Source organism: Pelobates fuscus, chromosome 1, assembly GCF_036172605.1.
Source record: "Pelobates fuscus isolate aPelFus1 chromosome 1, aPelFus1.pri, whole genome shotgun sequence".
Lineage (NCBI taxonomy): Eukaryota > Metazoa > Chordata > Amphibia > Anura > Pelobatidae > Pelobates > Pelobates fuscus.
In genome coordinates, this window is record NC_086317.1 from 220,046,606 (window position 1) to 220,072,086 (window position 25,481).

The 25,481-nt window shown below is 39.2% G+C and overlaps 1 protein-coding gene across 3 annotated transcripts in view; it reads left to right on the forward strand.

Annotated features, from left to right (window-relative positions):
• DLGAP3 (DLG associated protein 3) overlaps positions 1 to 25,481 on the forward strand; it is a 452,253-nt gene that overhangs the window by 398,659 nt on the left and 28,113 nt on the right. For all 3 annotated transcript variants that reach the window (XM_063454879.1, XM_063454869.1, XM_063454887.1), the window contains one exon: positions 22,263 to 22,600. In XM_063454879.1, the coding sequence (XP_063310949.1) occupies positions 22,263 to 22,600 (338 nt within the window). The remainder of the gene's footprint in view (positions 1 to 22,262; positions 22,601 to 25,481) is intronic.

The following is a 25,481-nucleotide window of genomic DNA, read 5'->3' on the forward strand; positions in this document are numbered from 1 at the left end:
AAATCTGCGTAGGGGAAGCAACATCAATGGCGGAAAAGTTCATACTTATGGATTGGCAGTTTGAGAGGACAAAAATTAGCTTTTTTTTTGCTTTAACAGGATTCAATCTAGCCCTGATGTTGTATTACTAAATCTCAGTTGTGACGGTCCAGCTATTCAATATGCGACTTACTACTCTAATTAGTAAAAAAAAAAAAAAGTGTGACAAAGATATGCATCTCTGATTTTAGAAATAAGAAACAAAGGTAACTAGGAGAAGAACTTTCACTCTACCATCTTTGGATGAATATAATCACAAGTGACACCTGGCTGCTATAGTTATTCCCAAATTACCAAGTGACTCAACTGTTATTCTGATTAAAAGGCATCTTCACAATAACCCACTGATTAGAACCATAAATTGGCTGAAGATGGTCAGAATCAATATGTATTGTGGAGCGGAAATGAGCTGGGAACATCTGAATACTGTGACCTTTGCCAATATATTTTTTTAAAAAACCCTGTAGATTAGCATGCAGCTGTGCATCAATCTTCTAGTCTGTATCCCCGACCAGGCCAAGTCTATTCAAATACTGGCTGAGCTCCTTGGAAACTGAAGTTGATTATTCAGATACTGTAATTAACAGTGTCCTTCAGAAATCTTTAATGCTGTGATATCTTTTGTCTAGTGTATTCTAGATATGTTTTCCCCTTTGTATCTTCATTCAGAGAGATATTTCTATTTTTACTCTCCTAAGAATTTTGATGATGCAAAGCTTAATTATGTTTTGCTTACAAAAGCAATTTGTACTATTATTGGCCTGTCTCTCTCAAATGTTAGTTTAACATACAGATGAGTTAACTAGGTGAAATTTGAGTCGTTACTTTGCGAATGTCTTAAAAAGGGTCAGTAGGGAATTGTTAAAGCGGTTTCTGTATATGGACACTCTAGGATTAGAGCAGTGAGGACACCTGAGACTCTAAAAAGTTCTGTTTTGATTTCATCATCGCATGACACTGATGTTACATTATGATAAAAGTTATGTCATAAGCAGTGATATCATTCGATTAATGGCCTTTACTTGTATATTTCCTTCAGAAATTCCAGGAACCTAGCAACCTAGCTCCTGGAACAATATTCCACAATATATAATCTTGGGCTAATTTCAGAATTAGACTCCATAATATATACATTTGAGCTAATTATATCTACATTCCAGTATCCTAAATTTGGAAAAGCATGGATGCCATAGGTAGCAACAATATTACAAAATTAGTTGTGGTGTTTTTCTCATTCTAATTTTTGGCCACCAATAGAAGACACGTAGAGTAAAGATTTTAATTTCTCATTGGCTGTACTTTCAATAATCTTGACGAGACTGTCCCAAATCCAGAGTCCTGTCTCGCTGTCTCTTGTTTGCTCTCTGGGATCCTGCATCTGTGGATACTAATCTACCTAAAGGACAGTGTCTAATGACGGGCATGTTCTGTGCACACTGCACTGAGAACATAAAGCTGCCGAGCAGAATGCATTAATAATTGTTTGCACATGTTCTGCCCTTAGTGGGGGTGGCAAACTATCCTATGGGTGTAACTAGTGACACAACCACATCACTGGTACACTTGATTTTTAATATGCAAGCCATTTCACTGGCACCCCCCCCCTAAGGTACACCCACCCACTTATCCCAAGTTGGCTGGTATGTGGTTGTGCTAAGTTTCTACTTAGTCATATTAAAATATGTTTTGATTATTTTCACACTATAATTAGTCTATTGCAATAAATGTGACCATGCATCATCAGGAGATGCATTGTATGGTTATTACATCTGTATCATTTGTCTAGTCATAAAATTAGAGCACATTTGAAAAAATCTTCCAGGTCTTGTAGCGTAATATGTTGTCATAAAGCCCTAACTCTGCTATAAATACTGATTTTATTTCATAAAACAGCATTCATTTTTCACCTCACATATAAATTACTGTTTTGCTCACCTCTCTTAACTCCTGAAAACAGGTCAGTTAATCTGTCTATAGAGCTTACTTCTTATAAAATAAAGGAAGGCATCATTGCAAACTGTGAAACATGTGCCTTGGATAATGTGCCTCATTTCAATGCTCTGGATCTCTCCCTAATTTGCTCACAGTCTCAAAGGACACTACAGTATCTTGATAAATCAATGCATGCACTTTCTGAGCTGGATAATTCATTCTTTTGTTTGTGTCCACTCAGCATTTGAGGCCCACAGTACAATTATAAAGCATAGCTCTGAGATGTATGAGGCAATAAAGCTATTGCAATTACCAGTATCCCGTGTGTTTTTGGCTTTATTAAATTGAATTGGCCCATCTTACAAAATGGTTACATAAGCCATCTAACCATTTTGACAGTACAGGGGCCAATAACACAATGTACATGAAGTGCAGCCAATAAAAAAGGTAAGAAAACAATGATGTAGGCTGACAATTAAAAGTGAAAATGTGCTGGAAAACATACTTCAGAAAAGACGACATTAAACTGCAACTCTATGAAGGTGGAGGCTGGTAGTGATACCGGAGAAACTGACGGAAGCCAAGCACAGAGAGATGGACACAGGTTTCTTCAGGAAGGAAGAGATTCTTTATTCGGTTCACCAATCGGGACTCAGAGGGACTAATGTCACCAAAATACAACAAGTTCTGAGCCCCGGACAATAGTGTAGGCTCCTTATATAGGCACATAACTCCTCCCATATTAAGCTCCACCCGTACATTCTCTTGACCAATCAAAACAAATAAGAATTAACTTCCTGTTTGACCGCATGGCTTGTCCAGCACAATGGAGGAGGGGAATACTACATCCTGTATTCTCGCACATGCTCCGTACACTACTGATCGTATCTTGCCACGTGCAACCAACCGACCGATACGTCAGCATATGCACGTACACATGCCACGTGGTAATCTCGGCCTACTAAATTTATTTTTACCGAGATTCCACCACAGTAGAATTGTGGTAAATGTAAGTACTGTTTTACAAAAAGAGTGGTATATGCATAGATTCACCACACAGAAAAGAGAAAACACTGATGCAATAAAAGAGAAAAAACAAGGAAGTGACCATTTGATGCAGACATTCTGTTTAGAGCAAAAGCAAGTTCTTTTATTTGAACAGTGTGACACTTACATGGGTCTCCTGGCACATCCTGTCCAGCCGTTTTTCGCTGATATAACTGAAGCAAAAATTTCCCTTCTGCAATAAATAGGTTCAAAATTGATATATTTGGACAAAATCCATTGAACGAGAGTGTCAGCTGATGCTGTCAGCAAATAAATTCCATCCAAACATGAACAAAATTGTTATGTCTATTGCATAAATGGAAACATATCTATTATAAGTAAAACCGCTTGTGAAACCAGAGGAGGAAGCCTAAGCTGACGCACCTAGGCTCTCAGAGAAGTGAAAAACCAAAATTGTATGGCTCTTATGTGGGGGGTGGGGTTAGGGGATTTCAGTGCTTATGCTGCCTAGAATGTCCATTTAAGACAGACATAATGTTACACTAACTCAATTTTGGAGAATTGAAAAGGGACTGGCAATTTGTAGGCCAACATTGCAAGAGTGGGAATACAGCTTGGCCTATATTAAATTACCCTGTCAATTCTCTGAAATTCCCATTTTAGTGCATAACTCTGTTATACTTTACCTCATTTGATACTATCCCGCGAGACGCACAACTGAAGGCTACATGAGGATTCATGTAAAAAAACAAAAACAGAAAAACTTATATAGAAATATAGAAATGTATTATGCTTTAAAGAGACACTAAAGTACAAAGTAGTTTTCCTGGCACTATAGATCCCTATAGTGCCCTCCTCCATCACTTACCCGAGTACGGCGCTGGTTCAGGCTCCATCTCTGCACCTCCCACACCGACATCAGCTGGCGGGGAATACCTAATACACATGCGCAGCAATGGCTGCACTTGCATTATTATTTCTCCCATAGGAAAGCATGTATAAGCACTAAAGGTGCTTCCTGGCCTTTTACTGAGTTTGGTTTCGTGAAACAATGCTGGACGTCCTCACGCTTTGCATAGGAATACATTTAGCATGTAGGTTATTTAAGGTTGGATAAGGGAATGAAGAAATGTAATTGACAAAGTTTCACCTTGTTTCATTTGAGAGGTAGTTAATTCTTAATGGAAGTAGTTAAAGGACCACTAAACATACTCGTTTTCCTAGCTCTATAGGGTCCTTGTGTCCCCCTCACCTAGGCTCTAGGGGAAGGGGTTAATCCCTTACCTTTTTTCCAGCGCTGGGTTCCCTCGGAGCTGGGGACTCTCCTCCTCCTTTGGCCGTCATCGGCTGAATGTACATGTGCGTCATGAGCCGCGCACGCATTCAGCTAGTCTTATAGGAAAGCATTCTCTATGCTTTCCTATGGATGCTGGCGTCTTCTCACAGTGAGAAGCGCGGAAGCACCTCTAGCGGCTGTCAATGAGACAGCCACTAGAAGCTGGATTAACGCATTTGTAAACATAGCAGTATCTCTGAAACTGCTATGTTTACAGCAGAAAGGGTTAATCCTAGATGGACCTGGCACCCAGACCACTTCATTAAGCTGAAGTGGTCTGGGTGCCTATAGTGGTCCTTTAATAAATGACTGCATTATTAATTTTGGAAAGTCATTAAAAAAGTCTAAAGTCAATAAATGCGAAAATAAACATTTAAAAAAAAAAACTATTTTACAGGTCATTGATTTTTAAGGATTGGTTACAAATAAGGTCGTACAGAGTATTCACTTAAGTGAGAATTCAAAGTGAACTGAAAGTGAATTTTAAGGTGAAAATAGACAAACTAGAAAAAAAAATCTGGAAAAACGTCAGCTATGCTTTCAGTTTAGCTACTCTGGCCTTAAATTTGAAATTCAGTTTAGTGAATAACCCTGATGTGTCCAAATGTTGAAACCCAGTTTACATTTACTATATATATATATACACACAATTTTTAGTTTTGTATACTTTGTACCTTTATGTGTGTAATTTATGGCCTTTAGACAGATCAACCAGTGTTGCTTTTACAAAAGGCCTATATTTACACACAGCCATGTCTTGTAATTAAGTTGTAATGCTGACTTCATAATATTTTGGCAAGATCAGGCCATTTTATATAGATGTTATATAGAAGTGATTTCCTGAGAAGATGTCAATCCATTTCTCACATATGCGTATCCCCTGGTCTCCACTTGGTAACCATAAAAGCATAGTTGATTGTATCTATAACTTATGTCTCATCAATAAACAGATTTATCCCTATTTTGACATTAAAAGTGATTGAAAAGTGTCAAAACACACAATGCATTACAGTTTTCTGTGTAACCACAGACAGGTCAGATTGTCCATGATGACCCTTTTCCACCGCCGAAAGTGCCTTCAATGCGGACATAAGTGACATAACTGGGCCAATGGAAGAAGGTGGTCTGCCTGATGAATCATGTGTGTTTGTTTTTTTAGATCAGGTTTATGGCTGGGTGCATGTATGTCATTTACCTGGGAAATAGACAGGAACAGGGTGCACTATGGGAAGAAGGCCGTGTTAAGGTCTGGGCAATATTCTGCTGGGAAACATTGGGTCCTGGCATTCATGTGGATATTACTTTGACATGTACCACCTACCTTGAGATTGTTGCAGACTACGTACACCCATTCATGGCAATGGTGTTCCCTGATGGTGGTGGCCTCTTTCAGCAGGATAATGCATCCAGCCACACTGCAAAAAATATTTAGGAATGGTTTGAGGAACATGTGAAAGAGTTCAAGGTGTTGCCTTGGCCTTCAAATTCCCCAGATCTCAATCCAAATGAACATCTGTGGGATGTGCTGAAACAACAAATCCTATTCACGGAGACCCAACTTAGCAACTTGCAGGACTTAAAGGATCTGCTGCTAATGTCTTGGAGCCAGGTACAACAGGACACGTTAAGAGGTCTTGTGGAGTCCATGCCTTGATACTTCAGAGGCGTTTTGGCAGCCCAAGGGGGCCTACATGATGTTAGGCAGGTGGTATTAATGTTTTGGCTGATAAGTGTATGTACATATGCACTTAAGGAAATATTAATGTTCTTAAAGTATGTTCTCTTTGCAACTCGTTAGCTCTTGATTGAGATTTAGTCATTTCATTTAAAATTACATTATGGTGTTAGGAATACAAACCTGTATTCCTAATGTTATAGTGTCCCTATCACTAGACCTATAAAGACCCCCCCACCCCCCTCGTTTGCAATAAAGCTAAATAAACAAACATGTTTTACATTGGGGATCTGCCGCACACTCATTCATGCATACCCATTGGAAAGCATTGTATTCAATGGTTTCCAATGGGCTTCTGTGTCACATGTCAGTACAGCAGAAGACTTAACCTTAAAAATCGGCAATGTTTTACAGTGCAGGGCTTAAGGACAGGGTCACTGCAGATGAAGTGGTGTGAGAGACTATGGTTTCCCTTTAATAAGACATCATTAGAGCACAATTATACTTTATTGGGGATATATAAAATCTGCAGCAGGGCTACTTCGCTTCTGTAATTTATAACTACTGCATTACCAGTATTCACATCTAATGAATGGGATAGTCTTAGTTCCTGCAGTAAAGCCTCAAGGAATTCTGACATACTATAGCTATGCTGTCAGTGAAGTATTACTGTTCTCAGCAAATACTGTTATTAATGCGTGAGACAGATGGGAACATTTGAGTTTGATACAATGCAAGTTTTGAGACCCTAATTAGGTCATTTGCCTGTTAAAGACGTTAATACTGTAATGAAAGGGCTGTTGGTTCTCATTACAAAAGGACTTGTTTTTTTTTCCATTGCACAAGGTCATTACCATCATAGGCTAACGAAATGTCCAAACAATTACTTGTGTAACATGAAGGGATAAGGGCATTTCAATGCCTGGTATTAGGTTGTTTTTCAAAAAACTGGGAATTAATCAGGGAATTTACAAATTTAAATAACAGAAAACGACCTGTTATTTGTACTTTTATTGTGTTGAGTCAGGGAGATACACTTGGGTGGTAGCTGCTGTTGTATGTTATTGTATATAAGTGCCAAAGTTTGCACAGATCACGTTATTTCCAAAATAGCCCATCTGGAAAAATAGGTGGGTTGGTGAAACATAGAAATATAGAATGTGACGGCAGATAAGAACCATTTGGCCCATCTAGTCTGCCCAGTTTTCTAAATACTTTCATTAGTCCCTGGCCTTATCTTATAGTTAGGATAGCCTTATGCCTATCCCACGCATGCTTAAACTCCTTTACTGTGTTAACCTCTACCACTTCAGCTGGAAGGCTATTCCATGCATCCACTACCCTCTCAGTAAAGTAATACTTCCTGGTATTATTTTTAAACCTTTGCCCCTCTAATTTAAGACTATGTCCTCTTGTTGTGGTAGTTTTTCTTCTTTTAAATATAGTCTCCTCCTTTACTGTGTTGATTCCCTTTATGTATTTAAATGTTTCTATCATATCCCCCCATCTCGTCTTTCCTCTAAGCTATACATGTTCAGATCCTTTAACCTTTCCTGGTAAGTTTTATCCTGCAATCCATGAACCAGTTTAGTAGCCCTTCTTTGAACTCTCTCTAAGGTATCAATATCCTTCTGAAGATATGGTCTCCAGTACTGTGTACAGTACTCCAAGTGAGGTCTCACCAGTGTTCTGGTGAGACCTCACTTGGAGTACTGTACACAGTACTGAATGCTACCTTGGCATAATATGTTAATTTCCTGACAATTTCCAGTTTAGTGAATAACTCTAATAATGTGCAGGTGTATAACTGATAGGTTATATGCACTAGGGTGAGTTGTGAGGTAGCACAATTAGATAATATGAAATAGGTTAGGAAAATACCCAATGGACCCCTTGCTTATCGCCACAGCTAAAATCTGCCAGAACTGCTCAATGTTGGGCAGAAAATGGGCTTACAGATTTATTTCATCCCCTGTCTGGCCCTGCTCTTCTCACTCTAATTTGCTTCTTCTGTGTTGATTGCCCAATACCATTAAAATACCCCCTTGGCCTTTTACATCACTCACTCTATTATTTTGCTTAAATAAATATAAAACAAAACTGCTCATGCACTCCGTAACAGGAATCAACTGGCCTGTTCATATCTAACTTCTGACCCTTGAATGCAAACCCATGTTGCATAGCTTTCATTTATTTACTGTTATACCTCTACTGGTCTTTCTGCTCCTCACCACCACAGTTCTCTTTTGCTCTATCATAGTTCTACTTATACAGTGGGACCTCGGTTTACGAATTTAATGCGTTCTCCAGGACGATTTTTATTGCGAAACATTTGTAAACCGAAACGCGGTTTCCTATTGGAATGCATTGAAAACCAATTAATCCGTTCTGGAGGTCAGGAAAAAGTAAAAATGAGCTGGCATGGAAACCAACCCACAATGCAGAACACACAATAAAAGGCATGCAAACGATGAAGCTCAGCTCCCTACCTTTCCACAGCTTGAGAAATGCACCAAAAAGTCCCAAAACAACTGCAAACAATTTCCAGAATGGCTCCATAACTCAATGCAAAAGCCACTCCAACACCTCCACACCCGACGCCACGTGCTACCCACAGACTCCAGCAAGCACAGGGGCGGCACTATAAACTTCCCAAGTGCAATGCATCCTGGGGAAACTTGCTTTGTATTGTGAAACAAATTTGTAAACCAAGGCATTATTTTCAATGGATTTTCATTTGTAAACCAAAAATTATGTTAACCGAGGCGTTTGTAAACCGAGGTTCCACTGTACTGCACTAACACTCATACCTAACCCTACCATTGGAGCAAACACACTCAAATAAGCTCTCTTAACTGTTTGCAAACTCCTGAAAAAACATTGTACATTCACTAGTCTTCTTTTTAATCTTGGGATACCCATCACTATTCATATCACTGGGGCTGTGGGCATTTCTCCAACAATATTTGAATAATGAGACAATTGTACACACCTTACCGAACGTGAAGTGCAACAGGAGGAAGCTGGACATCCCTACTAGATGTTCAATTTTACCAACCATATAAAAGTATTCCGGTGAATTCTTGCTTTGTTTAACAATCCACTCTGACCAGCAAGAAAAGGACAGGGCTTTTGCAACCTTTTTATCATTGACAATATTGGTGTGCAGATGATGACATCCATTATTTTGAATCTCTTAGATGATCACTTTGTAATGAAATTGTGCATTATAGATGGTTCATTTTTTTTTTTTTTCAAAGGAACACTAGCCTGATTCCCTAACTAGACTTTATTGGGAAAAGTCCAGTGTAACTTTCTGTGTTAACCAAGTCTTCATTAATATTAATTATGTGTTTTCTTTGTCACCTAGAGCAATAAGGAAACACATTACTGTATAAACACAAATTAACTTCAAACCACAACATGATTTTATGCATACGTACACCACGAATGTTAACCCTAGCTGTCAACATTGTCCTCTACACATTTACAAGTGCAGGGATTAATCTTTCATGAAATGTTACTGCTTTCAAGTATTATGAGGTTGTCAATAAATGTAGACTGCTTTATAATGAAATAACATATTGCTCTAGTAGTACATAGTCTGTCTTTAGTTCAGAGGTTATTAACCCCTAGGTTAGAATGAAATATGTGATTTCACATTATTTTATTGGGTTCCCCATTGGCCAGAACAGGTATGTATCAGGTCTCTGGGACAAAAAAAATTGTTTACTATAGCAACCATTCCCAGATGGCAATTGGCCCAATCCCCAAATGCCCACAATGGCCAAGGTCTAAAGCCTACAGGAAAGATGAAACGATCTCACAAGTTAAAGTTACTTAAGGACTGGCCCAGAGATGTCTAAGATCTTCCCCACCAGCCAGGCCACACTGAATGAAAGAGGCAGTGAAATTGCAGTCTTCACCTACCTAAGGTGTAGACCAAATTCACAGTTTCAGTTTGTGTTTTAGAAGGTTGCGCCGAATTACCTTTTATACTGATCACTTTCTGATCCAAACATTTTTGTTATCCTGGTGTGATTGCTTTACCCCTTCAACGCTGCACTCATTTATACATATTACAGAATATGCATTTATACCCTGCAATCTTGTATACACAATATTTATAATGGCAAACTAATTTTGTTTGCAAATTATACTAACAGAAAGCATGATGTGACCTTCAGACTGCTCTTCTTCTCCTCCAAGCTTCTACAGTCCCAAATTGAAGGGAGAGCGGACAAGGGAAGCAGTAGCCTCTAACCTCTGATTATACACTAACCTGAGACTGCTGCTGTCTGGAGGAGAGAGCTGCCTGTCGTCTATTACTCCAATTTTTCATTGACATAATCATGCTGTGGAAGGAACAGTCTCACATTTTTCTTATCTTTGTAGGAAGGTCCGGTTGGGAAGGGGAGGGGGGGCTCTGGCTAAAAATTATGGGTGGGTCGAGGACTGGCACAGCGGAGGGGGGATCTTGAGCTCATAACGCTGGGAGGAGGGAGGACTGGCAGAGCTGCTGTGAAAACAAAGAAGCAGCCATCCTCCCTCCAAGAAGCAGGTAATGGGAGGGTGGCTGACGATGATAGGGAGCTGCATCTATTGACAGCAGACACTAACACACTATTCCCTGTTCCATTACTATGTCAAGGTACACATCACATTATAATAGAGCAGGGAAGCAGCATGTCAGGAATTACAACACATTAGCACCACTACACCACCATGGTAAATGTGTGAGTGTCTCTAACAGTGTGTATGTGACAGTGTGTGTCTGTCAGCATATATGTGTTTGTGTCTGACAATGTTGTATGTATGTGTGACAGTGTTTGTGTCTGTCAGCATGTATATATGTCTGTTGTGTGTGTTACTAACAGTGTGTATGTGAGACAGTGTGCGTCTGTCAGCATGTGTGTATGCGTCTTGACAGTGTATTTTGGTATATGTGTGATTGGGTAAATGTCTCTGACATTATGTATTTGTGTGTCCCTGAGAATGTGCGTCTGTGTGTGGCAATGAATTTGTTAGGCATATCTGTGTATATGTTTGTATGCATGAACGTGCTTATATGTGTCTTTATATGTGTATTAGTTTATATATGTATGTGCATGTATTAGTATGTTCGTATCCAGTGAAGCAACATTACTGCAATGAGGGTGATATGGTATGGGCAACATCATAACAATGTAACACCATTTATTATAATTATACAAAGCTTATATCTTTATATACAACACTGTTTCCTTGTTTATAACTTCTTTATTTGGAAATTGACTTTTTACATTTTAAAATTTTATATTCCACTAACATTTTCATTTTTGTTTCCACTTAATAATGTGCATTCTATGCATGCTGAAATGAAAAATACATTTAGACACAACTTCCCAGGACACCTAAATTACTCTGATTCTACCACTTGGTAGTGAAGGTGGGGTAATACAAAAAATATATATATTTTTACATTTTCTTTTTAAATAGCTTGTTTATTACTTATTTTTGTTTCCTAACACCACTTCTTGTGCCTTTCTGTTCCCTTCACCAAGCTTTGAAATCGGGAAGAATGATGGTGAACGTCATTATTATTTTTTTCTTATTTATATAGCGCCATCAGATTTCGTAGCGCTGTACAATTGGTGGACTAACAGACATGTAATTGTAACCAGACAACTGGACGTACAGGAACAGAGAGGTGGAGGGACCTGCTCAATGAGCTTACATTCTAGTGGGAGTGGGGTATAGTGACACAACAGGTAAAAGTAGGGGTACGAAGTAGGTTGTTTGAAAAGTATTCATTGAGGGCTTAGTAGGTAATTTTTGACAGTTGCAAGAGAGGAGTCATGGGGGGTGGGGGATAAAAACCTGCAAACAGTTTAATTGATATGCTTTCTTGAAGAAGTGAGTTTCCAATGATTTTTTTGAATGAGTGGAGACTGGGTGAAAGTCTTACGGAGAAGGGGTGGGAGTTCCACAGAAGAGGTGCAGCCCTGGAGAAATCTTGGAGGCGAGCATTAGAGGTGGGAGTATGGACAGAGGATATACGTAGGTGTTTGGCAGAGCGTAGGGCCTCGACGGGACATACTTGTGTATTAGGGAGGATAGGTAGGTTGGAGCAGCATTGTGTAGGGACTTGTAAGCAAGCACCAGAATTTATAAGGTACAAATATTATTTCTGATTAGAGAAATATATGGGTGGATTGGCGCTATTTAGAAAACAATGAGAACAGCAACAACCCCCAAGTGCCAAACAAATCACCCAAAGGCTCTATACAAATACAAACAGTGATAAAGAACAAAAAAGGAGGGGGGTGCTATATATATAAAACCACAGTGATATACTTATATCTGTACATAGGTAATTCTGTCAAAGATCTGCCGGATCGATCTAAAAACAAATAATGTACATAGCATAATACTGTATAACAAAATGGTAAATAAATATGGTCTGGTATTGGGTCACTCACGATCTCCAAAGCCTATTGTAGCAGGCTTAGACTGTAACAGCTCTTCATAAGGTCATGCAGACTATGGTTTTCAGTATGTTCCACTTTTCAGATTTTTCCCCGATCACATCAAAAGCTCCAATAGCCAAATGGATACGATTAAAGGGATTTATTAAATAAAATAATTTCACAAAGTGGTAAAAAATAGTATAAAAATACAGGGCACAACGCGTTTCGACTCTAGGTCTTCTTCCAAGGTGCATATGGTCCGGACAGTTTCAAACTCTTTAAATAAGTCCGGTGTTGCCGGTTTTCCCGGGCAAATTTTCAATTCACTTCCGTATTGTGACGTCACTTCCGGGTTCCTCCGACGTGACTTGCGTCGGTGACGTCATCACGGATAAGTTTGTATTCAGTCCTTGACCCGGATACTGCTTTACTTTGGCGCCATCTTTGAAGGTGGCAACTTATTTTATAAAGTCCACTCATTGGTAGGGGAAATTAGAGCCATTAAAAATGGTTAATCCACATCTTACTGTGCAAAATTACAAATCAAATTATAATCAACAAAATATACATATAATTCAGAGGTGGTATCTATTTATTCTACAACATAAGTAGAAGACACAGGTGTGGAAACGGTTTTGTCCAAAAGGTCCTAAAAAACATATATATATATATATATATATATAGACAAAAATTTTTAAAAATAATTTTAGTAAGATTTAGGATAATAAAATTTTTTTTTAGAATAGTAAAAAAGATTTTTAAAAAAGGTACAAAGGGAAAGAATGGTCCAAAAGGACAAACATATGTATAGAGGCTGGGAGGGCTAATCTTCTAAATAAGGGCTGCCATCTCGAAGTCCACGTTGAGTCCGCCCGGAGTCAATGTCTCCAGGTCAAAAATCCATCTCATTTCGCTACGACTCAACGTGGACTCGATTTGGACTCGATTTGGCCTCCCCTATATATATATATGTTTTTTAGGACCTTTTGGACAAAACCGTTTCCACACCTGTGTCTTCTACTTATGTTGTAGAATAAATAGATACCACCTCTGAATTATATGTATATTTTGTTGATTATAATTTGATTTGTAATTTTGCACAGTAAGATGTGGATTAACCATTTTTAATGGCTCTAATTTCCCCTACCAATGAGTGGACTTTATAAAATAAGTTGCCACCTTCAAAGATGGCGCCAAAGTAAAGCAGTATCCGGGTCAAGGACTGAATACGAACTTATCCGTGATGACGTCACCGACGCAAGTCACGTCAGAGGAACCCGGAAGTGACGTCACAATACGGAAGTGAATTGAAAATTTGCCCGGGAAAACCGGCAACACCGGACTTATTTAAAGAGTTTGAAACTGTCCGGACCATATGCACCTTGGAAGAAGACCTAGAGTCGAAACGCGTTGTGCCCTGTATTTTTATACTATTTTTTACCACTTTGTGAAATTGTTATTTTATTTAATAAATCCCTTTAATCGTATCCATTTGGCTATTGGAGCTTTTGATGTGATCGGGGAAAAATCTGAAAAGTGGAACATACTGAAAACCATAGTCTGCATGACCTTATGAAGAGCTGTTACAGTCTAAGCCTGCTACAATAGGCTTTGGAGATCGTGAGTGACCCAATACCAGACCATATTTATTTACCATTTTGTTATACAGTATTATGCTATGTACATTATTTGTTTTTAGATCGATCCGGCAGATCTTTGACAGAATTACCTATGTACAGATATAAGTATATCACTGTGGTTTTATATATATAGCACCCCCCTCCTTTTTTGTTCTTTACCAGAATTTATAAATTGAGCCCTATATCTAACTGGAAGAAAATGCAGGGACTGACAGAGCGGGGAGGCGTGGGAGGTGCGAGCGGACAGGAAAATTAGCCTAGCCGCCGCATTCATTATAGATTACAGCGGTGCAATCTGGGAACACATAAGACCACTGAGAAGGGTATTGCAGTAGTCAAGGCAAGAGAGAACAAGAGCATCCGGGGTTAAATAGGTGGTTAAATAGGCCGCATTCGGGGTTAAATAGGTGGCGGATGCGCGCTATGTTTTTGAGATGGAAGCGACAGGATTTGGCGATAGATTGGACATGAGGGGTGAAGGAGAGTTTGGAGTAAAAAAGAACACCCAGGCAGCGTGCCTTCGAGGTAGAGGTGATGGTAGTGCCGTTGACTTGGAGGGAGACAGACACGGGAGTAGTAACACTTGAGGTAAGAAAGACCAGAAGTTCTGTTTTGGACAGGTTGAGTTTAAGGAAGTGAGCAGCCATGCAGTTGGAAATCGAAAGAGGCAGTCAGAGACACGAATCAAGATGGGCGGAGAGAGATCAGGAGAGGACAGCTAGATTTGCGTGTCATCCGCATAGAAATGATAACGGAAGCCAAAGGAGCTGATGAGTTTACCAAGGGAGGCAGTATAGATAGAGAGCAGTAGGGGATGAAGGACAGAACATTGGGGGACACCAACAGAGAGTGGTCAACAGTGTCAAAGGCAGAAGAAAGATCAAGGAGAATTGGGATAGAGTAATGGCTGCGAGATTTAGCAGCAATTAAATCGTTGGATACCTTGGTCACAGCCGTTACGACAGAATGACCAGCGGGGAATCCAGACTGAAGGGGGTCAAGCAGAGAGTTGGATTCGAGAAAGTCAGTCAGTCTGGTGTACACAACTCTCTCGAGGATCTTAGAGGCAAATGGCAGTAGCGATATAGGGTGGTAGTTGGATGGGGAGTTGGGATCAAGGCTGGGCTTTTTCAGAATCGGGGTTACAGCTGCATGTTTGAAGGGTGAGGGAAATGTGCCAGAGGAAAGGGAGAGATTGAAAATTTTTGTGAGAGGAAGAGCAAGAGAGGGAGAGAAAGTGCGGATGAGATACAAGGGAATAGGATCGAGGGAACAGGTGGTGGGGCGGTAGGACCGGAGCAGAGCAGAAACCTCTTCTGCTGTAGCATGCACAAATGAGTGTAGAATGGTGGAGGGAGTGGGGTTGATGTATGCTTATGCCATCATCTTAGCCAATTTGTGCAAAATCAGTTTTGATTTAAGTTTCTCACAAAACTTCCATCTGATGGATAGCGTAAACAGCATGGCACGATAAATCGGTCCTGGCTTAAGGTCGTTCAGCAACCATACCACCTGTAAATGTGCAAGCCAAAACCCATGTCATCTTGTGATGGAAATACATATAAGCATATTGTTTCATCATGTAAGGATATGTACTTAAAGCTGTCAAATAGAAGCTGCAGAAAAGATAATAAAATAACTACTGTGGGGAAGGGATTGAAATACATCCATATGGAGACTTCATGAAAAAGGTTAAAATTGATCTCTTGCGGTATGTGCGTTAACAAAAACACCTAATGCAGAGAATAGCTTACACAATACTGTGTTGCCTGGGTCCAAGAGCAAACTGCTGCATCATCTTCACCACCAAAATCTACCCCGTAAAGACATGTTCACACAACTTATTACAACTATTAAAGTGATACCCCACTTCCCAAATATAAAATAAACATCTCTGTTTTGTAAATATATCACATATGAAAACATGCTTTTAATTATTCAATTTTTTTATTGGTAATATATCTAAAAACAGCTTGCAAAAGCTGTAGTTCGCTTGTCTACTGCCTATGGATGCCCTCCACTTCTAACGCCGCCTATATTTTCTGTGCCTGTCCAATCGCAAACTTCCTCAAACAGCAAGGAAGATACTCTGGGCAATTGCTACCTCTTGAGTTTAGTTCCAGTGAGCTAACCAAACCAGGAAAAAACGGTCTGGTTGGAAAAACCCTTTAATTTCCAATAGTGTCAGTTTCTATTGAAATCTGCACTTTTTGTCAAATGAAAAAGTGAGGACACACTCTTCACACATTAAGCTAAAGTTCTTTAGAAGGTTGGAATGTCCCTTTAAAAATGCAATTTGTATTCCACTTCCCTCAGAGTTGATACAGTCGTACATTAAATGTTCTATTCAGAGTGTAAATGTTGTGTGACCAGCATGTGAATGCTGTGGTGCTGCACGTCTATTTTGTAAATAGATAAAATGTGAGCTTTGTAGATTATTTGAGTTATCTGTGTAGTGGGTCAGTGGTGACCAAAAGATAGCCGATAGCCCCGACTGAAACACTATGACTCCAGCATTAAAGTTGTCAAAGTCTCATGAAAGTTTTAGTCTTGTAATAACTAGGAGCTAGTTATTTGTCATCCCTGCTCTAAGCTTTTTCTCTTTTATTCTATGCTCTATGCACTTGTTGTCTCTCTACTACAGCTCCCTATGTGTTTAACTCTTTTTCTACCACCATCCCTTTTTTGTTTATCTGAGTAAGGGGTTGGATTCCTTAGTGGCAAAGGTAGGAAGCAATGTGTCTTCTTTGGCTGCAGAAACAAGTATCCAACTCCAGTCACAGTCCCACAAAAAACAGCCTGAAAGACAGGATTTAAATAATTTTAATCCAATCCCTTTCAGTGATGTACTGTGCATTCCAGGAGTAATGCGGTTAATGCCTTCAGCAGATATCTTCTACCTGACTGGAGACGTTCAAGCAGGGATCTTTTGATCTGACCTATCACAAGTTCTAAGATTGGCAAGAGATAGAAGGAATGTATGTAGAATGTGCGAGTCTCCTTCATGCATTGTACTCCTTCATGTATTGCATTGCCAACTTTTAGTACAGAGCCGGGAGAAATAGCTATAGGTGGAGGCCTTTTGCCATCCTACTTTGGAGCTAATTCTCCTGCAACTGCAATTCAATCCAGGCTGCACCCCTAGGCCTTTACTTGTGTCCAATATAACCCCTGGGACTCGTAATGGACCAGCTCACAATTAACACCTATACTATAGCTATATTCTGTGCATATCACAGCTGTACATGAATTATCCAAGCTATATTTATGCAGTCCTTTATCTTCAGCCATTTTGGATTGGTAAAAAAATTTAATTGTTGGATAAGTAAACTCTGTAATGCATAACACACTCCAACTTCTAATCCAAAACCTAACCTTAAGTAATGAAATGTAACCCCAATCACCAACTCTAATGCCGAACAATAACCCCAGTGTTGTACCAATAACTACGATGACAGAGAAAAGGACTTCTGCTGTACTTCTTCTTCACGTATATCTACAAATAGTCAAACAGGAATAATAAAGACAGAGCTAGAACTTACATATAATTAAAAGGATAGTTAAAATGGATAACTTACAAATAATGGAAGAGAATACAATGCATAATCCCTGTGTTTAGAAAATAACTGGAAAGAGGGGAAGATGGTAACTGTTCCCTTGACCACTGGCATGCAGTTTGTTGGCTGTGGTATCATAGCACAATTCTTTGGCTTATTAAAAGCAGCTAGAGGTTTATTGGGTTGCCTGCTAACAACATACTGTGGGATTGAGGCAGAAGACAGGAATTGTGCAGGGATATTGTTAGTTCAGTTCTTTATGGGTTTGAGCTTGGGCTTGAAGCCCATATTCTTCATGATCTTCAAGCCTGGATTGGTCAACTGTAATATATCCAAGAAGACTTCAATGTTTGTAAACTGCTATGGTGTCAAAGGAGTCACGGAAAACAGAGTTGACCACATTGGATTTCAGTAAATGCTGAGGTAATACTGATGGAGAAGGCCTTCCTTTGTCAAACTGCTATTTTGTTTGGTGTAAGTTGGACCATCCACATAGAGAGTTATACGTACTGTGTCTTAAAAAAGTCAACTTGTTCATTTTTGCAACACAGAAAAAAAACAAGTCACCAACTTGTTTGCCTATACTGCAGAGTTTCTTCTGATAGCATCATAGGATTTCAGTAGCATTTCCACAAAAGTCTAAAGAGAGGCTACAATATAATATATAACTAAAGAATGTGATGCCAAAACTAATCCCATATCCATAGTTAGGTTCCTGAAAGGAAAGATTAAGAATCGTTATTCTAGCTGTATTTTTTAACATGTAATCTTCTATAATAATAATAATAATAATGATTGGTGATGTCAAAATTTGTTATGACTATCAATAGTACTATACAGCCTGTATTCAATGTGGATTTACACCTTTATTGATTCCTGCTCTCCCTGTGAGTACCACATTATGCATCTTTGATTCTTCAAGTGATCAAGTAAGATCTCATGATAAACAGCACGGTTGCTCAGTAGCCATCATATAATACATTAATAAAGGGACAGTAGACCTATTTTTGGATTTAAAAAACAAACCATATTTGAAGCAAATAGGAAAAACAAGATAATATTTTGCAGTGATGCATAGTATAGATTTTAGACACAACTAAAGCCTTTTACTAACTCTAATAGAACTACTATTTTTTTTTATCCAGGAGCAAATAGAGATAAAAAAATAAAATGATTAAAAAAATCATGTGCAGGTATTTTTTTTTACTTTATTATACATGCAGTTTTTATCTAATGCAGGTTGTTTCAATGTGAAGCATGCAGTTTGTTTCTGTAGACTTCACACAGTGAGTGACCCATTACATAGCATTAATTGAAGGACTTGAAAGTGAACTTGTCATAACAAGTAACTACAATGGCACTAATTATTTAATTTATAAATGATTTATTATAGTGATACGTGATATATTTCTTTGCTTTTGGATCTCTTATTTTAGTGGCGACCTGCTGCCAATTACTCCAGCATTGCCATTTTCACAGGATTAAAGAAAAGAAAATGTTACTTGCGCTTTCTCCTCAATCCCTATGTATATTTAGACAAATGGAGGTCATTTAGTTGCTCCAATGGCCATTGGAGGGATGCCCGCCTGCCAACGTCAAGGCAGACCCCCCTAAGCGGGTCCTAACACTGACCCTTCAGCCTGCTTCCTTGAGCTTCTGGCAAAGATATCTCTAATGAGACAGAAAGGGGTATTTTTTATATATACACCCCTTTACTTATTAACCCTTAATAGGGAACACATGGGATGGGTAGCAGCATTGTAACCAGGCTGTGTGATACAAAGTAAATACAAATACAAAAAGAGAAGTCCTGCGCTTAAGCAGCAAGGACTACAACACACATCAGCCCCAATATATAGTAAAAACCAAAGAAAAGAAAATGTTACTTGCGCTTTCTCCTCAATCCCTATGTATATTTAGACAAATGGAGGTCATTTAGTTGCTCCAATGGCCATTGGAGGGATGCCTGCCTGCCAACGTCACAGGATTGTGGATGTTACCCTCCTGTAACACCCACCCTTCGCGGCTGCCCCCACTATGCAATGATTGGTCATGCTTGGGGCAGTGGTGGATCCAGGGGGGGGGGGTGCAACTCCCCCCCCCGAGATTCTCCCCTGAGTGCCTGTCCAAGTGCCAGCCCTGCAATGTGCCTGCAGCCTGGGGAGGGAGATCAGAGATCTCCCTCCGGTCTCCAGGCACTATCCTGGCAACCGGCAGGGGAGGGAGAGAGGACCCGGGAGCTCAGCCTGCAGGTCCTCCAGGTCCTACTCTCGTGCGCACGGAGCGTTGCCGCAGTTAACACGGCAACGCTCCAAATCTTGCGAGAGTGAACTCTAGCCTTGAAGCTACGGGCTAGAGTTCACCTCACCACCACTGGGACCACCAGGGAATCCCCACCGGACCACCAGGGATTGAGAAATGATCCCCCTCCTCCCGGTAAAGGTAAGAAGGGAGAGGGGACATAAAAAATATTTGTTTTAATTAAATTGAAAAAAAAAAACATATAAGAAGGGTTGGGGGGCTTTTTTTTTATAATATGTGTTGTTTCTTTTAAATTTAATTATTATGTATGTATGGGGACAGTGTATGTGTGTGTGTGTGTGGGGGTGAGCAATGTGTGTGATAAGAAGGGTAGGGGGCTTTTTTATAATCACACACACACACATTGTCCCCCCCCTTCCCCCACACACATTGCCCCCCACACTCACACATACACTGCAATCCTCACACACACACAGCAAATGTCACACACAAATACTGACCCACACATACACTGCCCCCTAACACACACACACTGCACCCCTGACATATACTGCCGGCCTCACTCACACACTGCAACCTTCTCACACACACACACCGCTCACACACTGTCCCCCTTACACACACAATGCACCCCTTACACATTGCACCACACACACACCACTGCTCCTATGCCCTACTACAGCCCCATTTCCCAGCAGACCTCAGGTAAGTTGTCAAACTGTTCTTAAACGGTTTGACTAATTACTCTGGGAGGGGGTCCCGGCACTATTGACACCATAACCACTACACTGAGCTGTAGTGGTTATTGTGTCTGGATTATTTCTTTAAAAAATCTACAAGTGCCCCTCCCGAGATCAGGCTCTGGATCCGCCACTGGCTTGGGGACACTTACCTAAGATGGGCATGCCTCAATGATGTTGCCATACGTCATTGGAAGCATGATAAATGTTTGCTGAGGAAGTAGCACTATGACAAGGAGCAAGGAGATCCACCTTTGGAGGGGTTATTTTATTTTTCTTGTCACTTAAAGGACCACTATAGTGCTAATAGGTCCCCACTCCCACCGGGCTCAATAGGGGTTAAACACTTAACTTTCTCCAGCGCCGGGCTCCCTTGGTGCTATGGACTCTCCTCCTTCTTCCGACGTCATGCGCCCAATGCGCAAGCACGGCAAGAGCCGCGCGCAAATTCAATCAGTCCATAGGAAAGCATTTCTCAATGCTTTTCTATGAACGGCAGCGTCTTCTCACTGTGAAAATCACAGTGAGAAGCGCGGAAGTGCCTCTAGCGGCTGTCAGTGAGACAGCTGCTAGAGGCTGGATTAACACTAATGTAAACATAGCAGTTTCTCTGAAACTGCTATGTTTACAGCAGAAAGGGTTAATCCTAGGTGGACCTGGCACCCAGACCACTTCATTGAGCTGATAGTGGTCCTTTAATCGTCTACTTAGGTCTGTCTATTGACAAGGATAAATGTTTCCTCACAAGATCTAAATAAAATGTAATGATCCAAGTTCTGTGCATCATGAATGTTAATTAGGTCACTTGTGCTCAGTTTTTTTTCTTGCTACCAACTTTTATAATCTTGCTGACCGCTGACACTGATTGTAAGCTGTAAATGGTGATATTGTTGGTTCACAAACCCAGCTGTTAGACAAAGGTTAGTGTAATAAATTATATATCTGTTCTATATCAATACATTATAAAAGCAAAAATTGTAATTAAAGTTTAATGTGCCTCTTTTTAATCAATGCTGGGGCGGCGCTGGTTCCTGTATATATTTTTTCTCTCTAAAAAAATGTCATTTAAAGCGACTCTTCCTTGATTGTATTCATTGTCCCCTTAACTGCAGCAGATACTGCTGGTCGTATCTTTGCAAAGTTACCTGATTCAGTGCAACAATCAATCTTGGCAGCAGGCTCCATAATTACTGCAATGAATCATAACCAAGTTGGGAGCTTAGCTTAAAATATGTTATTCAGTTTTAAAATATATATTTGCATTGTGCTGATTACATAACGGGCTTAGCAATATTAAATTAAATTGCAAATAAAGAGTAGGTCCCTTTAAAGTTGCCTTTATTGTAACAAACACTATGGAAATGAATATGATCATCTAGTGTAAGGGTTCAGAGATTGGTAACTAGCATAGAATCTGAAAACTAGCCATATTTAATGTGTTCTCTGTTTAACACTACAGCTTTGACAAGCCGTAGCAGCTCCTCATAATGGATAGTGACCGTGGGATATTCCTTCCCCTGTAGACAACAAACAAAAATAAAATGTTTTATTTTTATAGTAATGAGTGTAGTAGGGAAGTTACTGTTTTAGTTTTTTTAATTAAAATGTTTTTGTTTTACCACAGCTTTCAGTTATCGTAAAGCCCCGCCACCCATCCCACCTAGACTCCTCTCGAAGCCACTCATCTCGGTAACAGCCCAAAGTAGCACAGAATCTACCCATGAAACATTTCTGCACAATGAGCCTACGCGGTTGCCTTGGTCCAAAGATGGCAAAGGCCACTGCAACTCCAATGAGAGCCTGGAAGGCACCAAGTCCAGGGCACTGTCTTTGGACCTGGCAACTGTCCAACACAGGGTTTCTCCAAAACCTTCCACTGTGATCAGCAAAGCTCTACCACTACGAGAAGAATTAAAAGGAAGCACCCGGCAAAGAAAATGGCGCCCATCCATTGGCGTACAGGTAAGATACTCTCATTAACACATACAAACGCAAAACATACATACCCTCCTATCCATATACCATTTATGTTTTACATTGTATATGACAATTATTGGTTGCCAAACTTTCTTTAAATAGTATGGTGGATTAACGGTTTACTTTTTAGAATGCAACAGGAAACTGGTTACTCACAGAGTCATTGTACAGAATATCTATATAAGTTCATCTTACTTAGTACAAAGCCACATATCTGGATGCAGAGAATTATTTAATCAGCAAAATTGACAGTCATATACACACCTTGCTTTAAAGAGTGCCAAGCTTTCCCATACAAAGGGTTTGTTATCCAGATTTTGACATGGCTACAATTCTCATGATGCACTACTGACTCCGCATATGTCATGTTGTTGGTACTTACACTCTTCCAAAATGTTGACTGGTGTGGACACCATGTTAAGCATAACTGGTTTGTGAGTTTCTGGTGTACGTATGAGAACACTTGGTCACTTAGGACGGCCACAGCCTTATACATATGGACGTACTGTAGTCTGTAGTTTCATATTCTTCTCTTCTCCTAAAATAGCAACATGTCCAATCTACAGGTCAACATGGAACATTCTTAGTGGCAATTGCTATGGAATAACTAAACTAGGGTTTCATTCTGAATATATGGGTGTGTGTGCATACAGATGTCAACATTCATGACTTTGATTATAAAGACTGCACGTTGAATTGGATTATGATGCAAAAGATCTTTTCATTTTTTGGAAAGATATACAGAGTGAAGTCTCTAAAGAAGGCAGGAATGAAAAGATTATAAGTACCCTTATTCATATATGAATATCACACCATGCACATCTTTGAGCACATACATAATTAGTTACCTAATTATGTCTGACTGACAAATTACATCTTATTTAAAAATCTAAAGCGAAAACACCGAACACCTGTGACATTGAGTATAACAAAGACTTAAAAAAAACATTCAAAGTATTTTCTGTATTTGTTCAAGTGTAATACAACTACTGAATTTTAATTAATGTGTTAATATAAATAATACAGTGAACCAAGATTAGTTAAAGGTGTGCAGTAAAAGTAATGGGATGCCGCTCTCCTTTTTAATGTGACAGGCGTCACTTGACTTTTTTTTTTCTTCAACCAGCAAGAAAACACTTTTACCCAAACATACAAACTCAGTATATGAAGAGATTCACTGTGCAGAACATTCTGAGTAAAACACTCACAGAATGCTCTGCATAGTGAATCCTCTATATGTATATGAATGAACACAGAATGCTCTGCATAGTGAATCATCTGCATATTGATTGACACATTGACACAGAATGCTCTGCATCCTTAGTGCTATATAACTTGACTGACACAGAATGCTCTGCACAGTGAATCCTCTATATACTGATTGACACAGAATGCTCTGCACAGTGAATCCCTCTTTATATGAAATGCCACACATAATGTTCTGCACAGTGAATCCTCTATATACCGAGTGACACAGAATGCTCTATATATTAATTGACTCTGCAAAGTGAATCCCTTTACTTACTGAAAAACACATACTGCTCTACCCCGTGAATCAGACTGTGACTCAATATGTAGAGACATTTTCTAAAGTTGTATTATATATTTTGTATTAGACATTTTCTAAAATTGTATGGTATTTTGCGAAAAGCTTACATGATCAATATCAGTTTTTCCCTAATTGAGAAATATTAAAATGTTTTCATTTTTGCAAAATACAATCTACAATACAAAATACAATCTGTTCCAACAGGTGGTAGAAATAGCATTTCTATTTCTCTTAGAACTGTAATAATGCTAGAATCATAGAAGGTCCACAACCTTCTTCCTGTGTAATCCTGATAAAACATTAAAAGGCTTGTGCTGTGTGACCTGCCAACTGCAGGCATCATCTGTCCCACCTTCTTGAGATTGTGAGAGGGTGTAAATTAAAAGCTTCATAGCAGTGTCCCAACTCATAAGTAGTTTAATGTAGGGGACAGGGGGCTTGGGATGAATAAATAGGTACCATACACAATTCCATATGTCCACCACTGGCATACCCTCTTCCCATATCTATATGTCCTATCTACTTAGCTTTATCCATCATACTCTTTGATGTATATCTATATTCATATTTTCCATTCCCATATACATCTCATAACCATATCCTCCCGAATGCTCTATCCCTCATTAGACTTGCATGTCAGGGAAAAAATGGTTTGTCAGAATCACTTTGTTCAAAATAAAATATAGTTGCTTTCCATCAATCATCCCTTCTTTTGGCAAAACACACATTGCTAATTCACAATCAAGTGTGGCAGTTGACCAAAACTTAATTGAGCTTTTGACCAATAACAAATAACACAAATAACATGATTTTATGGAAAATTACATTGTAAGTCAAAGTGAAGAAGAATGCTAAAGTCACAACAGAATGAGAAAAATGCAATTCACTGCACTTATAAAGAATGCGACCTCACCTATACTATAATAATTAATATATATATGTATATATAGACTCTCTTACTAAATAAATAATTATAAATTAAGCTCATTAATATTTGAGTGCTGCATAATCTACTTATGAGAATGCTTAGAATAGCTCCCTGTCTTTATGACAAACATCTCTCCTATCCACAGTAAAAAAAATAAAAAAATAAAAATTTTCGCACTTTTTATGTTTATACATCACAGAGTGAATGACTACAGGACATTATGTACCCTTTCTGGATTCCTCTAAAGTATAATTCATGCTCTTGAAATCCTTGTTTAAATAGGCCGTTTGGAATTGTAGCATACTGGGATAAGAATGGACATTTCAAAATAATCTCTGCTAAATTAATTAATGTAATAACCCTTTGTAATGTAAGGATCGGAGAATGAA